Source organism: Manacus candei, unplaced genomic scaffold (assembly GCF_025592945.1).
Source record: "Manacus candei isolate 608988 ecotype Guabito, Panama unplaced genomic scaffold, ASM2559294v1 h1tg000023l, whole genome shotgun sequence".
NCBI classification, from domain to species: Eukaryota; Metazoa; Chordata; class Aves; order Passeriformes; family Pipridae; genus Manacus; species Manacus candei.
The window spans coordinates 20,415,204-20,441,060 of NW_026138071.1; the positions used below are offsets into that span (position 1 = coordinate 20,415,204).

The 25,857-nt window shown below is 38.6% G+C and overlaps 1 protein-coding gene across 5 annotated transcripts; it reads left to right on the forward strand.

Moving 5' to 3' along the window:
* Window positions 1-1,255: 1,255 nt before the first annotated feature.
* Window positions 1,256-25,857, forward strand: BOLL (boule homolog, RNA binding protein). Of its 5 annotated transcripts, none has more exons than XM_051787979.1 (12): window positions 1,256-1,378; window positions 4,000-4,143; window positions 7,102-7,193; window positions 9,368-9,422; window positions 11,663-11,744; window positions 14,737-14,903; window positions 15,418-15,489; window positions 16,268-16,315; window positions 17,410-17,535; window positions 18,984-19,061; window positions 22,249-22,317; window positions 24,160-25,857. In XM_051787979.1, exons 1-11 carry the CDS (start codon window positions 1,361-1,363, stop codon window positions 22,264-22,266), a joined length of 900 nt encoding a protein of 299 aa, XP_051643939.1. In that variant the 5' UTR covers window positions 1,256-1,360; the 3' UTR covers window positions 22,267-22,317; window positions 24,160-25,857. The 5 variants fall into 5 exon arrangements, with proteins under 5 accessions (XP_051643939.1, XP_051643940.1, XP_051643941.1 ...); XM_051787980.1 differs by having other exon boundaries at window positions 4,003-4,143; XM_051787981.1 differs by having other exon boundaries at window positions 4,003-4,143; window positions 18,987-19,061.

Below are 25,857 nucleotides of genomic sequence, written 5' to 3' on the forward strand. Positions count from 1 at the left end.
TGTTGGGGTTGAGCTGAAGTGACTTAGACTGTGAATGTTTGATCTCTTTAAAAACACTTTTCCCACTGGGGTGGCATTCCAGCTCTCATTGTCATCAAATCAAGGATTTTTGTCAGGCTGTACCTTTGCACCTACATTGATTATGAGTTTGGCATTTGACTCACTCTTTTTTCCAGACCTGTTTAACAGCAGAGATATTTTCAGGGCAAACTGCATTTACAGACAGAATGAAATTATGGAGCAGGAGAAAAGGTTGTAGTGCTGTTCAGAGAGTGACCCCAGAAGTACATCTGACATGAGCATTACCATTGGTGCTTCTCCTCCAGTTCAGTAAGGGCTGAAAAAAGAATAATTTGAGTTGGAATATTTTGAGGAGTGGTCATGAAGGTGTTATTTTCCAGCCCTCTCTGCTAGCACTCGCCAAATTGCATCTGCAAGGTCATCTCAGGCCTGCTGTTGTACAGCTGTTCTCGGGGCAGCCTGCCTGCTTGAGAGTCTCTTTGGGAACCTTGGGAAGACTCCTTGAGTTGAAAAAAGGGCTTTCATTTCTTCATGTTGACAACTGTACAGTCTAAACTATGTTTTCGCCTCCCATCAATCAAGGCCTGATAAGCCAGACCCAGGGAACTGCCTCACCTGCTTCGTACTTCTCCCGCAGAGGCCAGGTGAAACGCATGACTCCATTTTCCTTCCCGTTTCACGCCCTGGTTGGGAGGATAAAAACCCAGCTGGGAGTTAGCGCCTGTCTCCTTAGGTGCTGAGGACAGAGCGGGAGGTTCCTCGGCCGCCTCAGGGGTTCCCAGCGCGGTACCGGCCGCTCCCCGAGGGGCAGGACACGCGCCCGGAGGCTGCGGGGAGGGGAGCGGAGCGCGGGCTCGTGCCCGGCTGGTGCAGCGGCACAGGCGGACGGGGCTCCGGGCGCTGCAGCGGCCCCGAGGCGGCACGGAGCCCCAAGCCCTGAGGCGAGGCGGGGCGGGCGGGGAGCGGCAGCGCCGGCGGGGCCGGGAGGGGGCGAGGCGAGAGGCACCCCCCGGTCGCCTCCTCGCAGGGATCCCGTGAGGGGGACGCGGGACCCCCGGGGAGGTTTTCGAAAGAGCCGGTTTCCCGGGGCAAGGTGGGGCCAGCCCTCGGGGACCGGGACGCGGCGGGGCGCTGGGACGACGAAGGGCTGCCCCGTCCGCCCGACCCCCGCGCTCAGCGCCGCCCTCGCCCGCAGCGCGGCCGCGGGGCCGTGTCTGCCCCGCCCGTTTCAGGCCCGGCCCTGCTGGCGCTCGCCGGCCGGGCGCGAGGCGGAGCTGAGGAGCGCGACGCGTGCCGCGAAGGTACCGGGAACGTGCCGAGGAGGCGGCTGCGAGGACCGATGGATCCCGAGGGCGCGGTGAGGAGCCCGGCGGGGCTGGGGAGCCGCCGGGGCGGGCGGGGAGCGGCGGCGGGAATGGGAGCGGGAGCGCGGCCGTCCCGCCGGGGTGCCCCGGCTCGCGCCCGCCCGGGCGACGCCGCCGCCATTTTGTCTGCGGCTGCCTCAGAGCGTGGAGAAGCCACGGCCGGGCCCAGGTGTGCGGGGTAATCGTAGCTGGGCCGCGGGTCCGGCTCCCCGCCTTACAGCGCGTCGGCTGCGGGAAATAGAGCTGTCTGGGCTGTTAGGTGCGGTGAATCACCAGGCCTTTGTAGGGTTTGGTTGGCGGACCGTGGGGTGTATTCACTGTAAAAATGCAAATAGCGCTTGTGCTGAAGAGCGGTTGTCAAGCGCACTAAATAGAACGTAAAAATACTGTTGAATGTACACATCCGTATTATTTGGGGAAAATGATGGAAGTTTATAAACCAGTGAAAACAAATGTTTGGGCAAGCGATGCTAGTACATATTTAACTTTTTTTAATACTATTTTCTTATTGTCACAGTAGCAATAAAGAGATGGTTATCAGAATACAGATTTTAACTTTAAAAACTCGTGGGAATTTACTGTATTGGGAGTTCACAAGCGATGTGGTTAATTTCTCGTTTCTTCCATTCGGGTTTTTTCTGTTTGTTTTGTTGGGGTTCTTTTAATAAGACAGCTCTTAAAACTTGTATGGAGAAAATGCCATCTGAGCTCCTTGAGGTAAGGAATACATTTTTGATTGGGATGTCGACTGTTAATTGTTATAGTTAAATCCAGAAGCTTCCGTGCTGAACACAGTTGACAGATACTTATACAATTAGAGTATTGTCTTTGGTGTGAGAGATGGAGAAAGTAACCTGTCTTGTCCTTTAAGAGTTTTTCCTCTGCAAAAAACAGTCCTCTTCCTAAAGCCTTTGAGACTGTAGCAGCTATGTTTGTTCCTTACCCAGTAATGTTGGCTGTTGTTCAGGTTGGGCCCTACTCTAGGTTAGTATTCCCAGTGGGAGAAATGCACACTGGATTCTTCAGAATAGGTCAGGTTAACGACTTCGGGTTTTCCTCTGCCCCAGGTGTGTGTTTTAGTAAATTCGGAAAGGACTTTTGTGTTCCCGAAGTTGTGTGACTTAAGCTGGATTTATTGTCTTTAAGGTATCCAAAACAATAGCATTGACGCATTCCTCAGAATTCTCAGGTAGCTAAGGAAATAGCAAATAATCTTAGAAGGGCTTGCTGAGGGAATGAAAAGACAGCTTTTTTTTTCCTGACGTTCTTTTAATTACTGGTCTTCCATTTCTTGCTACATTGCAACTGTCAGCCTTTACTTTTTGTGTGTTCTGAAAAGAAGTGATTTGACTTTGTCCAGGAATGCTTAGAGGCACAACCAAGAAGATGCTGTCTTGTCAATGGGGGAAAGGTAAAATGTGGAAGTAAAACAGTGTAAATGAAAGGGGGGGGAACCTATGAAGAGAACTGTTTAAGAGCAGAACTTCATTTTCTGCTCTGGTTTCAGAGAGGCTAAAATGCACAGATACTACAAGAAGCAAAAGAGCTCTATACTTGCTGCAGTAGCTTTCTGTGTTTGAAATATACTTGCATGTGTTGTGTTGGACCTCGCTACAAGTTCTAAGGGTTGAGCAATAGTAAGAAAAAATACATTTATCTCAGAAATCCTTTCAGAAGAAAGATTGGAGGCTGAGACCTCTAGATTCCTACTTTTAGTTTTCACTGCTCTGCTTGCTATTAGCCTTGGTATCTGCAGCCTGCAGCAGCTGCCTGTATTTCATTTTGGGCTCCTTCCCTAGTGGTACTGTCAGGGCACTAGAGTCCAGGACTGGTTTTAGTAAGCTTTTTTTTTTGGGGGGGGGAACAGACTACCACAGCAATAATGATCTTGAAGCCTTTATTGTAATTTCTGTTGCAGAAGTTAGGGACAATACTGTGTGACTGCTTTACAGCTATGACCTCACAGTTAGGGTTGACTTTGTAAGGCAGTATGCATTTGTTTTGGAAAGAGTTTCCAACAGAATTAGTTTGCAGGGGTAAGTATGGTGGAAATTAAAACATCAGGAGGTTGGTAGGCCAGGAGAGTGTTGAATTAGAAGACTATAGTCTTCAAGAACTATTCTCATCAGTTGTACAGAACTTGTTGATTTCATGTGGTGAAATTAGGGGTGCTTGGAAAATCAACCAGAAGCTGTTGCAAAGAGCAGGGTCTTGCAGGTGTGTGTGAGAGCACAAATTGTTAACCATCTCCATTCTATATAGGTTTAAAATAAGGACTTCTAAGAGGTATAAAATAATTTCTGAAATAGATTGCATTACTTGAGATTTATACTTCAGGGTGCTGTGCAGATTGAACCAAGATTGGTGGATTAGGTTCTGAATGTCTAATTTGGAAAAGTGTTAAACATTGGATTTCAGACCATAGTCACTAAGTTACTGAATTGCTTAAAATTAAGCTTATGTTTAAACACTGAGCTGCATTCTGAATAAAAATGTGGTTTGTGTTCAGTTCAGCATTTACTGTGCTTCTGAAAAAATTCTGTATGGTCTGTAGAGAATTTCCATTTCCTGACAAATAACTTGTAAGATTTTGAAAGTGTTTTCTTTCACCCAGCAGGTGACAGATCAGATGCAAACAGAATCTTTACCTCCATGTCCCAACACGGTGTCACCGGTACGGTTAAATAATCTGATCAGTTCTCCAAGGTTCGGAACAGTTACTCCAAATCGTGTCTTTGTGGGAGGAATTGATTTTAAGGTATATTTTTCCTATTTTTGCTGCTAAATGATAATGTATAACCCTATAAAAATCAACAGGAAAGAGAGAGACAGTCATGTGCTTGCTTAGGTGGTAAGTGCCCTTCAATGTAGTATCCAAATCAATAGTAGAGAATAAAGCTTTAAGCCTTGATTTACATATCTGTCCTACAAAGCTGGCTTGGTACACTGAGCTGCTAGAAGCTTTTGACAAACCAGATCTTCAGAATTTTCTTTTTTCAAAGAAGATGGCTTTTGTCATCAGTAGAGCTTGTGGTAGAAAAGTATGTAGAAGTTTTTTTTATAATACCTAGTGTAATTTAATAAACTGTCACAATGTTACATATGGCAAACAAGGCAAATGTCAGTAGCTTTAGTTCCTCCAGCACTTCTCTTCTGGTTCATACAAAGAAGCTACAGTGCAACTATTCCTCACTTGCCACAGCAATTTTCTCCAAGACAAGTGTTTGGTTTTAAAACATATGAAAGCTTGGCCGGGTAATTTGCAGTACTAATCTTAATTCTTAGAATGCTTGTGCCTTTGTGTATCCCCGAAAACCCTCAAGTAGCAGTGAATATTGAGCTGCTCTGGTTAGTACTTTCAACTTTCAACTAGGACTTGAGTACTACTGGTTGGTGCTTTCAACATTTCTGACAAGGTACTTGGCAGATCTTTATACCAGCTACTCCCGTCTTTTTTGTTCTTCCTACTTCAGGTAATTAAGCCACTGACTTTGACATGCTTGGTCTGCTTAGCTGATGTTTTGTTCCTGCCAAGAGTATAGTCTCTTCCTTAATCCTCCTAGGCTGAGGATCTTTTGAGTGCTGACTCATTTGAAGAGGAATAAGAATTTACAATTCAGACTATTTTGCATAACAAGTGCAAGAAACTCCAGGATCTTCTAGCTCTTTGGCTGAGATAATTCAAATAGACATGTTTGTAACTTGAGATGTTGTACAAGGCCTTCAGGATATTTGAGCTTTATCAAAGAGGCACAGAAGCTTTTTGCACTAATAGTAAGCAAATGACTAGAGGTATAAAAAGGCCTCACTCTGTTCTGTCTGCACTGCAATTTCAGAGGTTAAAACACTTTTCTGCCTAACGTACCAATATTTTTGGTAGTTATCCTCCCTATTGTTCATTTTGAGGGGTTGCTTGACTTCTTGGTTCAGTTGCTGATACTTCAAAGTTTATTATTAATCTTATTTTTAACAACAGAGTTTAAGCATGCTTGTAAGCAAAAACAAGATGGAATTTTGCTGGGGGGATGAAACCTATATAAACATTTTAGCTACTCTTCCATTTGCTATGGTTCTTTATATCAAACAGTCTTAAATTTCTTATCAAACCATATGATTTTTCTGTCAGTCTTGTTTTCTGTTGGAAATCTCATGGCAAAAAGGATTTGGTTTCGTTGGGTTTTCTTACCCCAAAAGTCTTACTCAGGTCAGTTGGGGATATATAAAAGCTACTTATTTTATTTTTGTGAAAAAGGGAGACACTAAACTAAAACTTATTTGCTTTCCAGCAAGCTCTTATATGATTTTGCCAGGCACCACCATTTGGTCTATCACTGTAGCAGTGATTCCTGTTTGTAAGAGGAAACATCTGGCTTCGTAAATTGAGAGAAACAGTTCAGTAAGAGAAGTTGGAAACATTTTCATCTTGGTATGAAGAGCACTTTCTTTAGTGGCGTGGTCCACATGTCTTAGGCTAGTGCTAAGTCTTTGCCTGTGTCATTCTCAAGAATGTGACAAATGCCTTTGTCTTAAAAACAGGAAAAGGCAAGTCCTGAGGTGTTTCTGGTAAGCTTCTCAATATCGTGTTTGTACACATAATTGCAGATTTCACTGTATATCTTAGAACAGTGTTTTCTTCTTATTCCCCTTCAGTCACTGCTCTGCATGTGAACCTTTGTCTCTCCAAGTTTATAGTCCTGTGTAGCAATCCCTCATGTCTGGGGATGACACTTGGAGCACTGATCAGTTTTAGTCTTGGATGAGGCAGATAAACCTTTGATGTGCTGGAAAGGATCTAATAAATTGCATACATACAATTTAAAACAATGGAAGTAATTCACTTATACCAGAAGTGATGCTTTACTTCTGCTTTAATGAAAAGTATAAATGAATGATACATGCATACAACTGTAGTTCTTCCAGTGTTAGATATACTATTAAGTAAGGACTGTGTAAAAATGAAAATCTCAAATGTGGTGTTTAGGGCACCATATGTGATACATATTTACAAGATGAGAAGATTGATAGAAGGTAGGTGAGTGATGGTGTAGCTTAGGTGTGCCTGTACATTGGAAATTTGTCTTGCTCCATGTGTATTCAGAAGGGAGCAGTTTCTTCCAAGTTTTAGACCATTCACCATTAAAACAACTTTTTTTTCAACTTACAGTGGTTAGTTCCTTTGGTGTACCTGTACATATGTGCAGTCTCAAGTTAAAACTACTTCAGAAAGAGGGATCACGGTGTATTCAGTGGATTTGACCACTAAATCACTGTGGGTTAGTGGGAATTTTTTTAATAAATGTGGCCTGTGTATCTCCTTTTGGAAATCTATGTACTCTGCTGTTTTGAAGTTTGAAAATATGGTAGTGATTTTTAATACTGTAAACTGCTCTAGAATGTCATTCACAGAAACTAAAATTCAGATCTAGTAAACCTGCTTCAGTGGTCTTAGCTGTGAAAGGGCACTTGTTACATAAATCTACTAAAGAGGAGTTTTAATTACTTTCTAGTGTTATTGGTGAATAATAAATGCAGTAATTAAATGGCCTGTGAGGCTCATACTTGTTCACTCTTCTCTCTTCCTATCCAGGGTTATAATGATTTTATAGCAAACTTTATTAAAAGTATGTCCCTTAAAAGTTCTGTGGTAAATATTCATTGAATAACTATGCAAACCAACTCTTCCTTTTTTTTTTCCTCTCTTGAATTACTGTACTAGACGAATGAAAATGACCTGAAGACATTTTTTGCTCAGTATGGCAGTGTGAGAGAAGTGAAGATAATAAATGACAGAGCTGGAGTATCAAAGGGGTTGGTATAGTAGAATAAGCTTTTTGTGGAATTGAAAAATATAACAGCAATCTGACTGACTCTAGGAAATTTGATTGATTTTCATAGCTCAGAACGTTAATTTTTTCATTGATCTTACCAGCTAATCTATCTTTGCAAAAATCTGATCTTGCCCTTTAATATTTCCATATAAATGTCTCGAATTCACATAACTCAAACTATAGTCATATTTGTAGAAGATGAAGCTGTGTGCAACTAGGACAAAATCAATAGTTTTCATTTTTCTAGGGTTTTTTTTTTTTTAGTAACAATTAATTAAGCAGCTAATTCTAAAACGGTTATTTAGTTAATGAATATATTTATTACTGAAAGGCAGTTTGGAAAGAAGCCTAAAAATGAAGCAAGAGGTGAGATACACCTGCTTATGCTGGAGTGCATGGCAGTAACTGAGATTTTTTTGTGGAGACTTTTGGAACAAGAGAATAGGGGACAAATCTGACAGTGACTCATGATTACAGAAAAGGGGGACTAAGAGTGGAAGTCAAAAGTAAGAGAAATGCCAAAGAGCAAATCTGAAGAAGGATTAAGGTTGTGTAGTAAGGCTACTGCTGGAACCCAAAGGATGGTGATGCAGATAAGGTGGGGAAGTGCTCTGCCATAGAAGGGTGGGAGGGGGGCTGAAACAAAAGGGAATGTGTGTGAGAACTGGTACCTGTGAAGTTCTCTCCTGAGCCTCTCAGTGCTGTCAGAGCTTAACAGGATCAGCAGGTTACACACTGAGCTGCAGATCTTAGCTCAGTGAGCACTTCCACGACTTGATGGACTTGGTCCTTGTCACCAAGCCTCTGGGTCTTTTATGCAATTCCAGGAAATATGAGACTTGCAGTTTGTGTGTCCATATAACCATAATAATTGTACAGTTTTGATTGCCAGCATATGTCTCACAGTGAATGTTGGAAAATAATTACTTTATGTGATGCAGGGATTTCTTTTGAAATGCAAACATAGACTTCATTGCTTCTCCTTGAAAAGTGATTTTGAAAACTTGGTGTATGTGATTATGTCTTATTAGTTGATTGTCCAGGCAGTCCATAGAATGATAAGTCTGTGTAGGTAAGGTCCCAAGTAGGAAAATAGTTTATGTTCTTTGAACATGGAAATGTCCTGGTTTGTTTAGAGAGGGCAATACAAGAAAAGCCTGTAAATTTAAAAGTATGGCTAGTCAGACTTACTGAACCTCCCTACTAAAAAGAAGCATGAAAATGCTCACAGAGAAGAACTTGTATTGCAAAATCTGATCTGCTGGCAGGAAAGACAGAGGCCACCTTGATATCATCTGTAATCTGACTGTGAGAGATGAACCATGACCCTAAAAACTTATGTGCACAAAAATACTAGAAGTTTTCAAAAATTTTGAAATTCAGATTAAGGGGGGGGGGGGGGCATTTTTGGTTTTTACATAGGTATTATATATGATCAGATACTTACTTTGCACAGGCAATGTCACATTCAGTGGCCTAAATTACTCTGGGAATGAATTGAGGGGGTTTGGAAAAGCAAGAGTTGTGTGTAGGAAGCCTGTTTGATTTACTGCAGCAGCTAGAAGAGGTATGGTGAAAGGCTGTGTCACAAAGAATGAGAATTGCTTTATCTGTGATCACCACAGAACTCTTTGTAATGCTAATCATGTTAAGAATTACAAGAATAATTCCCAGATAAACGTTATCTCTGCATTGCTGCTTTTTCTAAGAACTCAGTTTAAAATAGTGCATGAGGAAGTGTGGAGCATTCACAGTTGTTTCTGAAGTAGGTTGGAGCTGTACTATAAATTACAGTATAATAATAATTTAAGATGAAAAAAAAATCCCAGGTTTCTCATCTTGGTCACCCACAAGAATTCAAAGCTTTAGATCAAAATGTTTGTTTAATAGCAATGAAGGAACTTAAGACATAGGCTGAGTAACAAGGATAGCTTTCTATGTGGGCTGCTTATTCACAGTGTACATTACCACATGCTTAAATATAATAAGAAAGCTGTGAAGAATACAGTTGTTACTGCAATCTTTACTTCTCCTATTGTTTTTTTTTACCTGTTAATTTGCCTTGTAATGTCACTTGTACTGTATATCAACAAGCAATGTGCAGTGTTTGTAAATATGAACTTCAGAGGCTTAACATCTGTAATTTTTATTTAGGTATGGCTTCGTCACTTTTGAAACCCAGGAAGAGGCACAGAAGATTTTACAAGATGTAAGCAATAGTCCCCCTTGTGTTTCTCTTTTAAATAATTCATTTCACATTAGACACGAGTAGCTCTGCTTGTGTGATCCTCTGTTTGCCAAGTTACATTTGAAGATCTGCTAAGTTTGGTCTCCTGGTTAATAAAATGGTTTAAAGAGGTCCAAGATAAGATTTATACTGAGGTCTTCTGGAACTAGGGAAGGAAAGTGCTAGTTCATAGTACTGTTCTTGACTATGACATCCAATCTTTATGTTCTTGATCTGTATGTGGTCTGCAGTAAGTATAGAGTTATAAAAACTTCATCCTTCAGAATTGCTTTCATTTGCTTTACTAGGAAATCCACTCTTGTCAAGATTTTTTTGCAGGGAGTTGGGAAAATAACTATCTTTTATTTTGACATGTTTGTTTGTCAGACCTAATGTAATTGTTTTTAGTGACAATTAGGTTCACTTGAAGTCTTAAATAATTAAGCTCGTGTCATGTACCTTTTGCTTCTCCTCTAAGCTACATTACTGTGCTGACACTGCTTGTAGAGTCTCCCTTGAGACATGCTTAGCTCTTCAGCTGTATGTTGGTTGGAGCTTATTGGAAAGATCTGTCACTCAGATTTTACTCATTCATATGAAAATCCAGGTGGAGGGGGAAAAAAAGGCTCAGAGGAAATGGCACCTAAGATTTGCAAATTGCCTTCTCACAATTTCTAAGGCTGGTTAAAATGTTGAAACTTGGAACCTCTGGAAACTTTTGTATTAAAATTCAAAATAAGAACTGAGACATTTTCAAAGGAATTTTCAGTGTGTTTTCAAGAAATAGTTATGTGGAGCCACAGACAGGAAATTTTTGAGTCAGCTGTTTTTCTTCCTCTCTTGTTTTTACTGCTTTATTTCTGTAAACTAAACACTGATGGTACTGAGTACCATTGTGAAAATGGTTTAATATATTTGCCTCTGTAACTGAAAGGCTGCTCCATGTGAAGTCTTACTGATGCCTTATTTTGCCTACTCTGTCCTTTAGTTGAAACATTCTGCAGTTCTGTCACCTCTTTCATCTTTACATATTTCTGCTATTTCACAGTCAACTTGTAGCATCTGGGTCTTTCTGCATCTTAGACTGAGAGTTTCTAGACTTAACATAGGAAATCAATGTTTTTCATTTTGTACTCTTGAATTTATTTTTATATGATATTCTGCTCATCCTTTGGACTGATTTGGGTTTTTTTTTTTGTATCCTACTTTTCTATTGTGAGTAATGTCTCCAGAAATTTCTCTTTCTATGTTGCAGTCTTCTAAATTACTAAATTGTGTTAGTATTGAGAACAGACCTTGAGGAGTTTCACCAGGTTACTCTTTCTGGTCATATCCTATTAATACTAGTATTTCTTCTTTCTATCTTTCTGAAGAGATTTTTTTTTTATTAATTACAGTTTCTCCTCCTAGTCTTCACTTTCTGTAGCATCATATGTAATTTTGCATGCATTGCTGTGTTCTTGCTTTGGAGAAATCTGTACAGATTAGATATTTCTCTCAACTGTGAAAGTTGTGCATAAAAAAATATTTCTAACCTCTGGTAGATCACATCAGTGGAACACTGCTTTGGGAAGAATCATCTTCATGTTGTTTGTGTTGGAATGCAGTTTGACTGAAATGTACATCTGTTTTCTAGGAATGGTTCTGTGTTTTAATAAGCATAGGTATGTTTGCCATAATTAATATTAGTTTATGAAGTCCCAAATGGAACAAAATAGTTTAACCTCTTCCTTGCTTTAAATCTAAAAGGTGGGAAGTTCTGAGGCAGCTGTGAGTGAATATGGGCATGTTACATTCAGTCCTTATAATCTGGCCACTTTCATAGACTTCCTTGTTCCTGTCTCTAGTAAAATATTGTCATGATCACACAAAAAAATTTAGTCTTTATATTTCAAATTGTCCGTTCATGTACACATGTGCAGTAAATGCATGAGAGCTAAAATGGAAAATACTCTGCTGAAAAGTATAGGTGCCAGTTGCAAATCAAGAGGCTCCATGAAGAGTAAGTAATGCTTGAAATGACTAATGATTAATTTTGTGTATGTGCAGTCTAAAGTTAGGATGGAAAAGGAACTAGTGTAGCTTGTGTGGGGTTTTTTTGCAATGCATTTTAAATAAAAAGCAAGGGAGGATGAAACCTAGTAAGTGCCTTGTCTACTTGTGATTTTCATTTCTCAGATGCCTATATGTGTGCAGAAAATAATGTTTTTCTTTACTTCTAGGCTAAAAAACTCAATTATAAGGATAAGAAATTGAATATTGGTCCAGCAATACGAAAACAACAACTACGAAGTCCTAATGCTCGTATGTATCTTTACTTGTACTTGTGTATTATGTGTCATTATGAATATAAGTTTTCAAGTGAGATGTACCTGCTCTAGCACGGCATTAATGCTGCGCATGGAATATGCTCAGAGCAGTTTGCAGTGGAAGTAAATGCATGCCAGTGGAAATGTCCAGTTAAATAGATTTATGGTCCTTTGGTTCTTTTATCTCTCTTAATATGTTGTTTGTTTACTTTATTGGAAAAGGTTACTTATCTAAGAACAGTGGAAATTCAGATTGCCTGGCAGAACCTTAAATCTAAAGATCTAGACTGTCCTGGCAGGTTCTGCTGTATAAAGCAGGCTGTGCTGGTTAGTTGCACTGTTACTCATTGATTTATGTTGTCAAAATCCATCAGGACAGTTGCATCTTGCTTTCTTTGTTAGAACCATAAGGAATGGGTGGTTACAGTCACCAGCCTGTTCTTGAGTTGTTTGCTGTAAGATACTGAATGGATACTGAAAATGTATAAGTCACCAACTTTAAGACAAGATCTGTGAGTTGTTCCTCAGTAAGGGCTATGTGTCAGATGTAAAATAGATTTCTTCTGTAAATGAAGCAGGCAATGAAGTCTACTTTGTAACTTGAGTATTTGTTCTGTGGTACCTTTTGGAAGAGTTAGGAAAAAGCCCAACCTTTTGCTCATCTTCAGTCAGAGGACAATGCAAAAGAATGTTGGTTCAATTCTGATGCTTTCTTTAGTTTCCTTCGTGTTACCTGTCAGAAGTAGTTCATGTGTACAGTAATGCTGTTGGTGCAGATGTACCTGCTGAAGACAGGAAGTGTGCTGCTTCCTTCCTCCCCTTGTGCCTAGGTATGCCCTTTTCCCTCGTGTTAGTGTATGGGATATTGTTTCCCCAGGGGAAAGCAAATCCTTTGTTCCAACTGTATGGCTTCTTTGCTCTAGAAATTATTCAGTGTGATCTTTGCTCAGTCATCATCAAGAGGTGTTATGCCTTTGGTTTTTTTCCCCTGTGCGTTATTTCCCTTTCCATCTTTGACTTGTACTTTCTCAGTTGTGTTGCCTGACTTGTGGTGCTTCCTTTGTCTGACTCTTGTGCTGAATGTGTATGTTGATAGAAAAGAGACATCTCTATGTTTTAATTCTGAGATGTGAGGGAACAGGGGGTAAAAAAAAAATCTTGAAGAAAGCTGCTGTGTCCTTTTAAGATCTGTGTTTGTGGACCTGTTCAACTACCTCTACCCTCTCATGCCTAGGATAGTTCTGTGATACAAGATCATATTGCCATCCAGGATGTTTCCTAGGGTTTGATTTCAGTGTGTCTGCTCTCATGCTCAACCTATCTAACCTTAGTTGCTAGGGTACTTTGTCCTATTGCAGCTCATCTTGGGGTACATGAAGCCAGAACACCTAGACTTGCAATATCACTGTAGAGCTGTGGTTCTGTTATGTTGGGCAGAATTAAAGGGCTGGCCAATATATTGCTGTCCTCTACAGCCCACATATAATCTAGTGCCTGTCTTCCATACTATTAAGCAAAATGAGTTTTTAGCTCTTCTGTCGTCATAGGACATTTTGTGGTAAGTGCTTTGAACATACTGGGAGGGCCACTTGGTTTGCTTTTCCCCAGCATCACAATGTGTTTTTCCATCACAGTGAGTTTGCTGGGATGGATGGAGATTTCCTTTTCCTTTGCCAGAGACTTGCTCAACATGGGCAGAAAGTTTGTGCAGTGTACTCTGTAGTTAGTGAAGTGGACAGGATTGTTGGCAGTGGGATCCTGTTGATCTCATTTGAGATGTCAGTAACTGCTGTTCTAGATTGCTTGCTGGAGCTGGAACAGCCTTTATGTTTTTAAAGGTATACTTAACATTATCTTAACAAGCATCTTAGCCTGACCTGTCTGTGGATAATATTTCAGCTGTATTGTATCCAAGTGTCTTCATGCTTTTTTGGGTCTTAGGCAAACTCTTACTATCAATAAAAGCTCTTGAATCACTGTGGGCCTTCTTGGTCTTCCACTTAGTGTAGTGGTGACCTCTGCAGTGTTCTGTCTGTCCATAAAATGGCACTTTGTGGTGGCACACCTTTGCAAGGCGAGGTGGAAAACTGAAAATTGTTTGGTGATTTTCTTTATGTTGTGTTCTTCCTGATTTTTTTTTTTCTGTGCCATGTTACGACTTTGTTATTTCAAGATTTCCATTTCAGTTACAGAATTAATTTTCTTTTTTTTTCCCTACAGAAATCTCGTCATATTTGAGACTGAAATTTGTCTTCATGTTTGACTCAGTTTTGGAAAAACAAAGTCCTGTCCTAGCCACCCCTAAAATGTAGAGAGGAATAGAGTTTAGGTGATGTCAGAGACAGTGTTTGAAGGGGAGAGACAATCTGTGCTTAGGGTGGAGATCCCTTTATTTGAATAGCACCTGCTGTCAGCACCTGTCAGAGGGCAGTGCAGGTGGAACTCTGCTTTGAGATCAGACCATGCTGACTTGTAGGCTCTGTGACAGTGACAGCATTGCTGAGAAATGTCCCTGTTGCTGATGTCTGTAAAATGAGTTTTTACGTTTGACAGTCTTTGCTGAGAAACCAGACCAGTACCTTGTTATAAAATAATTGTTGGTTTTAGTGCTTGAATTCTGTTTCAGCTAAATATGAGGATGTGGAGGTCACCCATCAAAATCTCCTATAATGTCAAATTACTTTTGGACATTTGGAGATGAAAAATATATGTATTTGTAGGTACATGGAGTTACCTGTGTTTGTTAATTTATATGCCTGTCATCTTTTGCAGCTCTTCCCATCTACCTCTGGAGACATCCTGTGACCATCTGCCTTCATGGTTTTCTGTTTGAGAGGGAATTGAAATGGCACTAGGCACACTGCTCCATGTTCTTTCCTTGGAGTATTTTCTTTCTCTGAAGATCAGAAATGATCTTCCCTTATTTTTTTTCATGGTGTACACATCTAAAAAATATTTGTGAATAAGCTTTAAAATATCTATTCCAGGTTCTGCTGTAACACCCCAAGCTGGTACAATGTACACAACTACTGCTGTATCACCAGAAGCTGGTACAATGTACTTGACTACTTCGAGTGGATATCCATATGTTTACCATAATGGAGTGGCTTATTTTCATACATCTGAAGTCTCTCCTGTTCAGCAGCCGTGGCCAGTAAGTAATTCATTTTGGTATATTTGCTTTTTCTGTGGACCAGGATGAGTGGAGTGTTTGAAGTCCCTCATACTTTGTTTCTTCAGCTGTGCCTCGTGTTAGATGTTTAAATGGCTTCCTTATGTTAGACTGTTTATTTCGTGCTTTTTATATCACTTCAGTTTATTTTGCTTCTGCAGTGGACTCTTGCTTTGGTCTGACCTGTTGGACAGGATAGTCTGTATCAGTCTGGGCCTTACCCCAGGAGAAGTTCTGTTTTACTGTCTCTAGACAGTGATGGGCTAGTGCTTTCTGGAAAGAACTCAGTGAATGTGCCAGGGATTTTTATTTCATCTAACACAGGCTCTTAGAAACAGTGATTTTTGAGTAATCTTAAGTTTAAGTTAACTTGGTAAATGCATTTTCAAAAGGGAGGGGAGGTGGTTCAGCATTATAGTGCTCTGGAGCTGTGCTTAATAGGAGTGCCAATTTATGAAATTGCTGCATTAAGACTTTGAACTTTTTATTTTTGCAGTCGCGCTCTGTTTCCAGTTCCCCTGTGATGGTGGCGCCTCCAGTTTATCAGTCTCCTACATATCATTATCAGGTATCTGTTTAAAAATGGCTTGCAGACAAACACTGTTCCTCCAACCATGCAGTACTGTTTGCAGCACTGTTTGCAGCACTGTCACAGCTGTTTGTTATTGGGAAGTAAAAACTGATAGCAAACACATTTTAATTTCATTGGCTACTTTCTTTAACCAACAGTTTATCCTCCTTATGTAATGCCATGATAATACAGTATATTAGTTTTCTTTTGTGTTGCAAGACAACTGGCTTGGTACCAACCTCTTATCATCTAAGCCAAACTCCTGCTGGAGCAGGACTGGTTAGATCAGTTTTCTTGGGTACTTTTCCAGTTGGATTTTAAATAGCTCCAGTGATAGAGATTCCACGACCTTTCTGGATAGCCTCTTGCAATAATTGACCCCTCTCTCATAGTAAAAAATGACTTTTTTCCTTATAACTACAACATTTTCAGTGTTCCCACTAGGGTCCATTGATTCTTGTGGTCTGAACACGTCTGCTGAGAATCTGATTTAAGTATTTTTGAAGCTTATGAAATGGCCAAGTCAGAGGCTGAGTGAATAAAAATATTCCTGAATATTTTTATGAATAAAAATTTATTAATACAATGTTTTTATGAATAAAAATGTTCCTGAACTTTTTGCAACTTTAATGAAAATTTTTCTCTTCTTTTTAGTTTATTAGAAATAATTATAGATTTGAGATGATTGTGGTTTAGTATGTTAGGAATTCTGGTATTCAGTGTGTATGCATATGTTCTTAATCACATTTGGTAACATCTTTTTGTTTGATTTTAGGCACCAACACAATGTTTTTCGAGTCAGTGGCAATGGTCTGTTCTACAGGTAAATACAGTTCATAGTTGCAGCATTTTAGTATTCATTTCACCTTGTTCAAAGGTATGGTGCACTTATCTAACTGTGACACTTCCCACTATTCACAGCTTAGTTGAAATGAGTATTAATTGCTGTGTTTTAGCAGTGCATTTACAAGATTTGCTGATACAGCAGAAGGCATAAAATAGCATCTATTGCAACATGAAATACAAATCTGATGTAAAGAAAGCATCTTTACCCTTGCCTCTCACTTTGGCAAAAAGTTCATAATAAATTACCTAATAAGTTGTCAGAAGCAGGTGAAAACTGTCAAATTCTGCTGAGAAATGAGTATTAAGTAGCTAATTAACTGATACTGTGATGTTTCAAAGAAGTATTGTTAGCAGAAGCATGTAGATACAGAAGTAGGGTGAAGTTAGACCCAGACCCTTGAAATAGGAGGAGGAACTTGAAATTGGTGACTTGGTCATTTTGGGGGCAGAGTGTATTGGTTTTGTGATCTCTGTAGCAGAGCAACTTCAAATGGCAATCTTGACACTCGAGGAACTTGAAGAGTTTGAAGCTGAAGGGCCTGAGTCCTTTAAGATTGAACTCATTACAGTGTGGCCTCATTACTTTAGTAGCAGCCAGCCTTGTCCAGTTATGGACAGGTTCCACTCTAATAGATCAATCTGCTGCTTTGAAATTGGAGTGCTGAGGTACAGAAAATACTGGGGGGGTTGTTTTAAAACAAAAATGCTTATTTTGCTACTGTAACATTTTTGCAAGGGAAGATTTTAACTGTAGTGTGTTGTTGTGATTTTGAGACTAAGTGTCAATTTTTCAAGTTTTATGATTTGTCTAACAGTGCTCTCCAAAATGCAAATAAAGTCTGAAAACTATGAAAAAATTACTAAAGAATGTTTTGGGTTTTTTTCCTTCCTCTTACCTGACCTTCCTACCCACTTCCCACTCACTTTTTCTTTTGTTATCAAAGATGAATTTGACACTTTCTTCTAAGGCTGTGTCTCCATTTATATGTAGCAAAGAAGATTGTAAAATAAATTTTGGTCTTTACAGTGCCTAAATAATGTAATTGATTAAAATAATGTGCTTTATTTCAGTCTCCTACCTCTTCACCTCCACTCTTATATCTGCAACCATCTGAAGTCTTTTATCAGCCAATAGGAATTACCCAGGAAGGTGGATGTATATCTCCACCTCTGCTAATGGAAGCTGCAGTTCCTGAGGTATTTCTAAAAAGTAAAAAAAAAGTACTGACAATCAAAGTGTTTGTCTGCAATTGAAAAACATAATGTTTTAATTTAAGCACTGGCTGTTCAGAACACTTAAGTCAATTGTTCCTGTACCTGTGCTGCTGTTAAATAATTTCAGGTGTCCTCAAGTTAGAGTTTCTCTTCCATTTTTCTCAGAGGATGCTTTGATTCTGAAATATTTTTGAGGGTCAGAAGTGTATTACAGACAGCAGTAAAAGGGCTAGTCAGTTTGTTTCATTTGTAAGTAATGTTTAAGTAAAATGGGAATCAGATTCTTTGGAATGCTGGGTTAATATACCCAAACCATAGTAGTTTTCTGAAGTGATTCTTCTGTGCAGGTAGAAGCTTGTGTCTAAATATTGCAATGATCCGAATGAATTATGGGTGGTTGAATGATTGAATTGTTTACAATTTTTTTGCTTCTATGTCAGTAGCATTTATAATACTAGTCAAGAGATTCCTGATGTACAATAAGGCAATCTCTTCATAGTTGGATATTAGAAATGACAGTAAAAGGCTACAGAAAAATATAATCTTACATTTTTTTTTCTATATTAATTGGTACTTCTCTTAAATATTCATTCCTTATGAATAGGGATTCCAAAACAGATGTTAAATTAGGACAATAATCAAATATTGTTTCAAAAGTTAATGCATATTTTGTTGCCAAGAGAAGTTCCAAAATGGGTGTTTCAAATATCTTAAGTGGAAAATTCTGGCATACCAAAGTAATTTAATTTCCCTACAAAGACACAGAATTAATACAAGACATGGATTGTTGGGGTTTTGTTTTTGAAAGTGCATAAATCTTGGTATTTATTCTATAATTATAATATTATTAACAGTACTGCTATTTTACCTTTAGTATTTCATGAATCAGATATAAACTTGTACAGAGAAATTTGAAATATGTGAGCACTAAGAAAATAAAATTAGTTAAGGAATACTTGGGTATAATGGGCTCTTGGTTTACAGGTAGGCAATTTGTTCATGTTAAAGGAAGCAGTGTGTGGAATTTTAGAAGAATGGTGTAAAATTCCAAGAGTAATCTGTATTATTTGTATGTAAATATCTTGTAAGTCTGCTAATGCTGGGAATTACACTTCAGTGTGTGAATTGACACATTTAAACACTGTTCCAGTTAGAGCTGAGGGAAATGGATGTGTAGTAAAGCTGCTACTTCTGTCAAGGAAAGTGATTTGTGATGCTGATCAAGATAAATGAAGTTTACCAGAGTTTGGTACAGTGGGGAAAACATAGACTTAAATATTTAAATTGTGGGTTTTAAAAAGTCAGTAGTTCAGATAAACATGGCCCAAAATTTGACATTTCTAAGGATTCTAAATTCATGTGAAAGGCTTGCAAAAAAGTAAGTTTATGAAACAGGTTTTTCTGCTATTTTTTTATTTTTTCTTTTATAGCAGCTGTATTCTGATCATGGAGTTCAAACACTACATCACCAGCCTTATGCCCAGAGTCACATAGCCATGCCTGCAGCTGTGAGTATCAAACCAAGCATTTTGCAGTATTACTGTCCCCTTTCTCGAAGGGGGGACAGTAAGAGAAGAGGGATGTGGGTGAAAAAGTCTTTTATTAATGATAAGGAAAATTGGAAGCATTACAGAGAAACTGAGATTTATTTTTTTTTCTTCACCTGAAGCTTTGTTACAGAGGACATACAAGTTACTTACTTTGGAACTATTTGGGGAAACTAAAAAATAAGAGCATGGCTAGTTATTTTAAGATTGAGATACAAAGAAAATACAAATGAAAAACATATTTTGAGAGAAAATGGTGAACCTCATTCAGTTCTTTGAAATATTGGTTACAAATCTTTGTCTCTTGGCTCTGGGTCTCGACATTGAATTCCTTTCTTTCAGCCTTGTTTTGAACCTCATGTTAAGGAGAGGTGGGAATTTGAAACCTGGAACATGAAAAACTGTCCCAGGTGGTCACCTCTAGGTGTCTTTCTGTGGAGTTCTGATTTAGAAAGGCCATTTTAAAATATGATTATTCCACGTCACCTGATGCAGGTTGTTGGATGTTTTTGGCTCCCAGTTTAAGGTCCTTTTATCTAAATTAATAAGGCTGTTCACTCTAAAATAATATCAAAACTGATTTGCCTGATAAGAAAGATCTAAAGTTATCAGTAGTTGATATTACAGCACTTACTCTTCTGTGAAAGATGCTTACTCAGCTGCAAGTGGCAGACTAAACAGGAGTGGAATAAAAGCCATGTTATAGGGTAACTTTTTAATGTATTTTTAATTTATTTTACTTTTTCTGGAAGAATTTTTTTCAGACTCTTGTGTAACAATATGTACTAAATATTTCCAGCAGAGGGGGCTGTAACATAAGTGTCTTGGAATAAACTGCACTATATTTCCTGCTCATTTTTCCTGGTTTTCTCAGAAATCTTGTTATCTAGAATTGAAACTCTGTTCAGGTCTCAAGTAGATTCACAGATACAGTTAACCCTTTCAAAGACATACTGAATTCTTTTTTTATTATTATTCATTACAAGATGATGCCAAATAATAGTTAGTAGTTCTAAAACACAGTTCTTCCCTTGAAAGTTTCAAGTTATCTTTTCACATCCCCACTTGGAGTTGGAATATATCTCACGTGTAATGAATGTGATCAGCTTGTACTGTCTGTCAGTGTGGCTGAGCTCTCAGCAAATGACAGAAAAAAGCAAATGCTGTCAGCAGACTGCTCTGTATGAAGCAGGTGGTGTGTCATTACTCCCCAGCTGTATAAGAACACTGCCTGGTAACTTAGTCTTCTTAAAATACCCCAACAAATGTATCTGCTGCTTGAAAACTGCCAAATAGTGGCCATAGAGGAGAAAGCAGGAGCCTAAAGGAGTGACTTCACCTTGAAGGTAATCTACTGGTTGCCTCTACTGCATTAGGAATTGTACTGGGAATAAATATGCACTTTATACTAGGTGAGTCATGTGGTGACAGTGGGATGGGTACAGCCAATGTCCAGGTGTCTTTGGCAATTGTAGGCTTCTTACAGCTTTCAAATGCAGCTCAAAACAGAGCATGCATTGCAGTCATAATTAAAAGAAATCACAGGAGTGAGCAAGCAAAATGGATGAGATACCAAATGAAGAAAATCACAAATTTTGAAGTCAGTGTTTCCAGTGCTGTACAAGTGTATAAGAAGAACTCTGTCCATTTGTCGTGTAAACCGTGTAGCAGTTAACAAAGGAAGCTTCAGTTCTGGCAATTCTTAGTTTTTCATTCTCTGTTTTGCCCCTTGAGTTACATCCAAAAAAATGCTGTTTTTTAATAAAAAGTTTTTAGTAGTGCTAAAAGAAATTTAGAAGAAAATCTTAGATTCAAATTCTGTATTTAAAATCAATTTTGAATGAAAAATACTACTCTCTACATTAATCTCTATATCACCCTCCAATATAGAGATTAATGTTTGGATGCTCCTAGAGGGATATGTATGAGATGGTGTGGTCTACAGTAATAGGGGAAACTTGAGGGGAGGACTGAAATTTTGTGGGTTTTTTATTTCAGACCTGGAAGAAATACCTGTGAGTTAAATTTCGTTTTTTCTGGGTGATTATCTTGTTATGAGGCCCTGGCCTGGTAAAGGTGTATGAGGGAGACCCTGAAGCCTGAGGGGCTGAGCAACACAGTTGCAGTCTGCAAATAGTGAGCAGAGTATAAAAGGTTCTGCCCTGTGGAGGTGGGCAGGTGGGTGGGGTTTATTTTGTTTCATGCTTTTGGCTTTTTTCTTATTATTCATCCCTTTGAGCTGCAGTGTACCTGTTGGGGGGTAGGCATGGTTCTAGTCCGTCAGAGTTGCTGCTGTTCCCACAGTCTGTCTCCAACAGAATGTCTTGGCTGACATGAGCAGTGCCAGATCATAGTGTCGTTTGTGTTGTAGTTCATGTATATTTGAATTCAGATCTTAATGGTGTGAATGGCCTGTGGCACCATGGCCTTCTGGTAGTGAGCCTTCTGTGGCTTTAACTGAACTTGGTGCACTCTGGTTTTCTCTGCAGTTAGAGTAATAAGGTAAGACTTGTGTTCTCTGTGTGTATAATACACAGAAATACATGTGTGTTTATAAATGTTTGTGTATATACACATGCAAGTAGATAAACATGTTTTTTCTAAGAGTTTTGATGTAACCACTTGGGGGAAAAGTTCAGTAATTTTATACTAGTACTGCATGTTATTGTCTGATATTCCATCTGAAACAGTAAATAGTACAACCTATTTTCTCTATAGGTAAGTATTTTTCCATTTATACGTGCAGTGAAACAGAATAAACCTCTTGTTTAAAGTTATGTTAGTCTAAGTAATGTGAATATAAACTTCCAGTTGTCATCATTTGATTGCCAAGAGGCTTGTCACTGGCTGTAGCAAGGTCCGTTGCCTGTAAAACAGGCAAACTCCACCAAAACTGTATTTGCTAATTTGATATGAACATGGAAAGATACAGGTGGCATGCTTTTTCTCACACTGTTTAATTCTGTGTTCTCTTTACAAACTCCTCTAATAGTTTGTTCTCACTTCAGTTTAGTGGGTTTGTTCTTTTGTTTTCTCTGATCTATATGTTCTCTCTCTTTACTTGACAACCTATGGAGCATTCACTGTTGAAGCATGTGGGCAACTCTAGCCTATCTATATTGATTTATTATTTTTTTTTCTTGTCCAGTCCTTCCTGTGTGGCTGAGATCCATCATCAACATACCAGCTAGCAGCTGCGAGTTGTGGAAAACTTGGGGTCAGTTGTTTCATTGCAATGGTTGCTATTTATGAGTTGGTGCATAATAAAACATGCTCAGGTCTAGCATAGCCTGCAGCATTACTTAGCTGCTTCCTGAAGTTTGCCAGTTGCCTAATGATTTTCTTGATAAAACAAATCCTGTATAATCAGTGTAATTCATTCCTGGGTAATAGTGTAGATATAAATGCCATCATTTTATTTTTAGGTTAAGGGCCCAAGTTTTATGAGTTTAGATTGTTTTCCTTCAACAGAGAAGGAAATTTTCAATATTTCCAACATGATTTTTGGTTTCTGAAAACTGTTTTAATTCCTGTATTGACAGCTCAATTTCTTCCCCTTTTCTCCCTATTTTATGCTGTTTACAATAACTATTATTCATGGGGTTGTACTCTGGCAGGTGCTCAGTCATGTTTTTACTGTGAAAAAGCTACCTCTCCTAGTTGTTTACACTTTTAAAAAATCAGGGTTTTAATAAAAGGAAGCTAGGGAGGAAAGCATATTTTGCACATGTTAAAATTATTATAATTTCTTATTTGATACTTTCAACAGCCCACTAATTTGTAGCAGGGCCTTACTATTTGTTAAGGTCTGACTTGTCTGTGTAGGTGCCCATATGATTTATCCCCAGCTATGGCTTCTAAACAAATACTAGAAGTTTGCCAGTGCAAAACTGAACACAGTTTTCTCAGTAGAGAAAGAAAACATGTTAGTGTTCCACATATACTAGTAAAGGAGCCAAACTAAAGAAAAAGAGAAGTACTTTGGGATTGAATTTTTGTAAGGTTGATGTTAATGAAAACTAATGACCATGGGACCTTGAAATTTCAGAAAGCAATGCACAACATGGTGCAGAGCCAGTAGATGATGGGAAAAAAACTGCTATCTGGAGATCATAGTGGGCTGAATATCTGGATAGAGGTGTATGAACTACAGCTGGTTGCATTAGGAAACTGTCAGAGTCAGAAAGGAGGGTAAAAAGTTAGTTAGTTAGCACTAACAAAGAACTTAGTGCTGAAAAGGCCTGAGCTAGAAGGTTAGAAAACAAACAGTTTGAGGCTGTCATATGGAGCAGTTAAATGGAGAGAGTAAAAGAGATGGGAGTTGCACACTGGGGCTACAGAGCAGCTGAGATAAAAAGGGAGACTGCAGGAAAACTTTCTCTTCGGGAGAATAAACAGAAGAGTACAAGTATTCGAAGAACTGTTTGTGCCAGAACCTAAACAGTAGCTATGTTTTCTGCAACTTGCTTGTTGTCAGTGGCATGCACTAACAAATTACTTAGGCACAGTCCATTGCCTGTTTGTCAGTTGCCTGTTTACAAATTAGGCAGCTTTCAGTTCTTTAGCTCAGATTTTATAAATGTGTTAGCTACTAAAACCTTCCTGTAAGTATTATTATAAATACCTATAGTAATGCATTGCTCTAATCTATGTTAAAGAGAATGCTAAGGTAAAAAAAAAAGAATTGGTTAAATAGTTTTGTACTGTGACATTTTGTAACAATTTTCCCCATCTAATTAGACAGAGGATACAATTGCTTTAATAACTTGACATACTTTAGTGAGACTGTATGATCAATGAACAAAGCTGGGTTATTTTTTTTATAAAAGAATTCTGAACTCATTCTAAGATTCCATACTTGTAAATAAAGGAAGATATTTCCTACCACTATGTACTTCATCAAGGTGCATAATGGAAATTTGTTTTCCCTTTTTGGACCAAGTTTGTTTAGCTGATGCAATACCACACTGGACTGTAACTTTTCATTGAAGCATTATTAATTTAGTAAATGGGACACACTTTGAAATAGAAACAACAAAGTATTTTTCCCTCTCTTTAGGAATTGAAGTCACGTTCTGTGAGAAGAAGTTTTTCACATCCTTCGTCTGTGAGTCTGAAACCTCAGTATGCATGAAGTCATCATTTTCATCCTAGCAAAGATCACAGAATGGAAGAGTGCATTCTTACACTATTTTCTACAGATACTGTAAAACACTCTTTTTAGCCATGTACTGTGCTAACGTACCTATCCCATGGAGGGAATGTTCTTCCTGACTGGTTACATTTGCCTGCAAGTGCCTCAGTTAATATGCTACTCTTTTTTGTCAAGTCACAGAATGAAATTTTGTGGTTTGGTCAGGTGAAATAACTTTACTCTACACTTCCATTCTTAATATAAATCCTGTTACAGGACAAAATGGTGATTTCTGATACACAGCCTACTGTATAAACTCCAGTTACTAACACAGATGGAAAGCCAGCGTACTTCTACTAAAGGGAAAATTTCACCTTTAATTTATGGGTTACATAAACTTTTAAAGATACACTAGTTACAAAGTAAAAGCCATTTTCCCACATCCTGACAGCGTTTTTGCGCTGTGGATTCAAATCCCTTTATTTAAATCCGTGTATATTTAATTTCAATTCCAAGACAGTTTGTCTAGCTTCAAGTTTTTTGCAATCAGTATTTTCTACTTTTATAAGGTATTTTACTTATGTGTCATTTTAGTGCTTGGGTATAACTTTTTAAAATAAAATTTGGACTATTCACTTAATAACCATTTGTTCTCATCCTAACATTTCTCTTGAACATAGTAAGCAATACACTTGGTTTTATGGTATGTTTTTGACTGTAGAAAAAGGCAATGCTGCTTGACTGCTTGCATTACAAGACTGTTGAAAACTTCCCTCTTGCTTCTTTGACCTTTTCTGTTGTCTGTGTGAAAATTAGGAACTCTCTGACAATATCACAAGTGGAGATGAAATACTATTTTTTCCTCAACTTCAGGGAGATAATTTTTTTGTTTCCCCTCTCACCTTTGTAGGATTCCTTCTATGTATTATAAAAGCCAAATTCCTCAAAGGTTGAAAATACAGCTGCTGTAGTTAATAGGAGTGCAAGCTATGGCTTATTGCTTCTGTAGGACTGAGGTCTTCATGTATGTAAAATATCCTTGAGCTGTTTAGGTTTTTTATCTGATTGGTAGTAATTTGGGGGTTTTCTTTTCAGGTAGCTTTGTTTTGTTGGTATTTTTTTCCCTTTAATCATTCAGGGATATTACCAAGTGAGCAAAGTAGTCAGTAAATAATCCATGTGTAATATGTAAATCTGTTTAAAGATGGTTCTAGTGATCAGTTGGAGTCTGTTCTGCTTTTAAACTGCTTTGAAATTGTTGTAAAAGAGAGTCCATGTACTGTGTCTTGGTCGTGAGTTTCCTCAAGTGACCTTCCACCTTCTGCTAGGTAGAAAAATATACATAAATAGAATTTTTAAGAGGTTCTGTTTTAAAAAACTCACTACCATAGCAGCAATGGGGGATTGTTTTACCAGTAACTATCAAAAAAGGTATACAACTTGCTTGCCAAGACTGATGGCCTGACATCAGTCAGCAGTGACTGAACCTTTCAGGAGTTGAATCTTTCTGTAGACACAACTGAGATATAACTGCCTTACCCCTTGTGAATCCCTGTAATGGAATGATAGATGCATTGAGAAAGAACTACATTTCCTCAGGTTGTTGTTACCTTGATGTTCTAG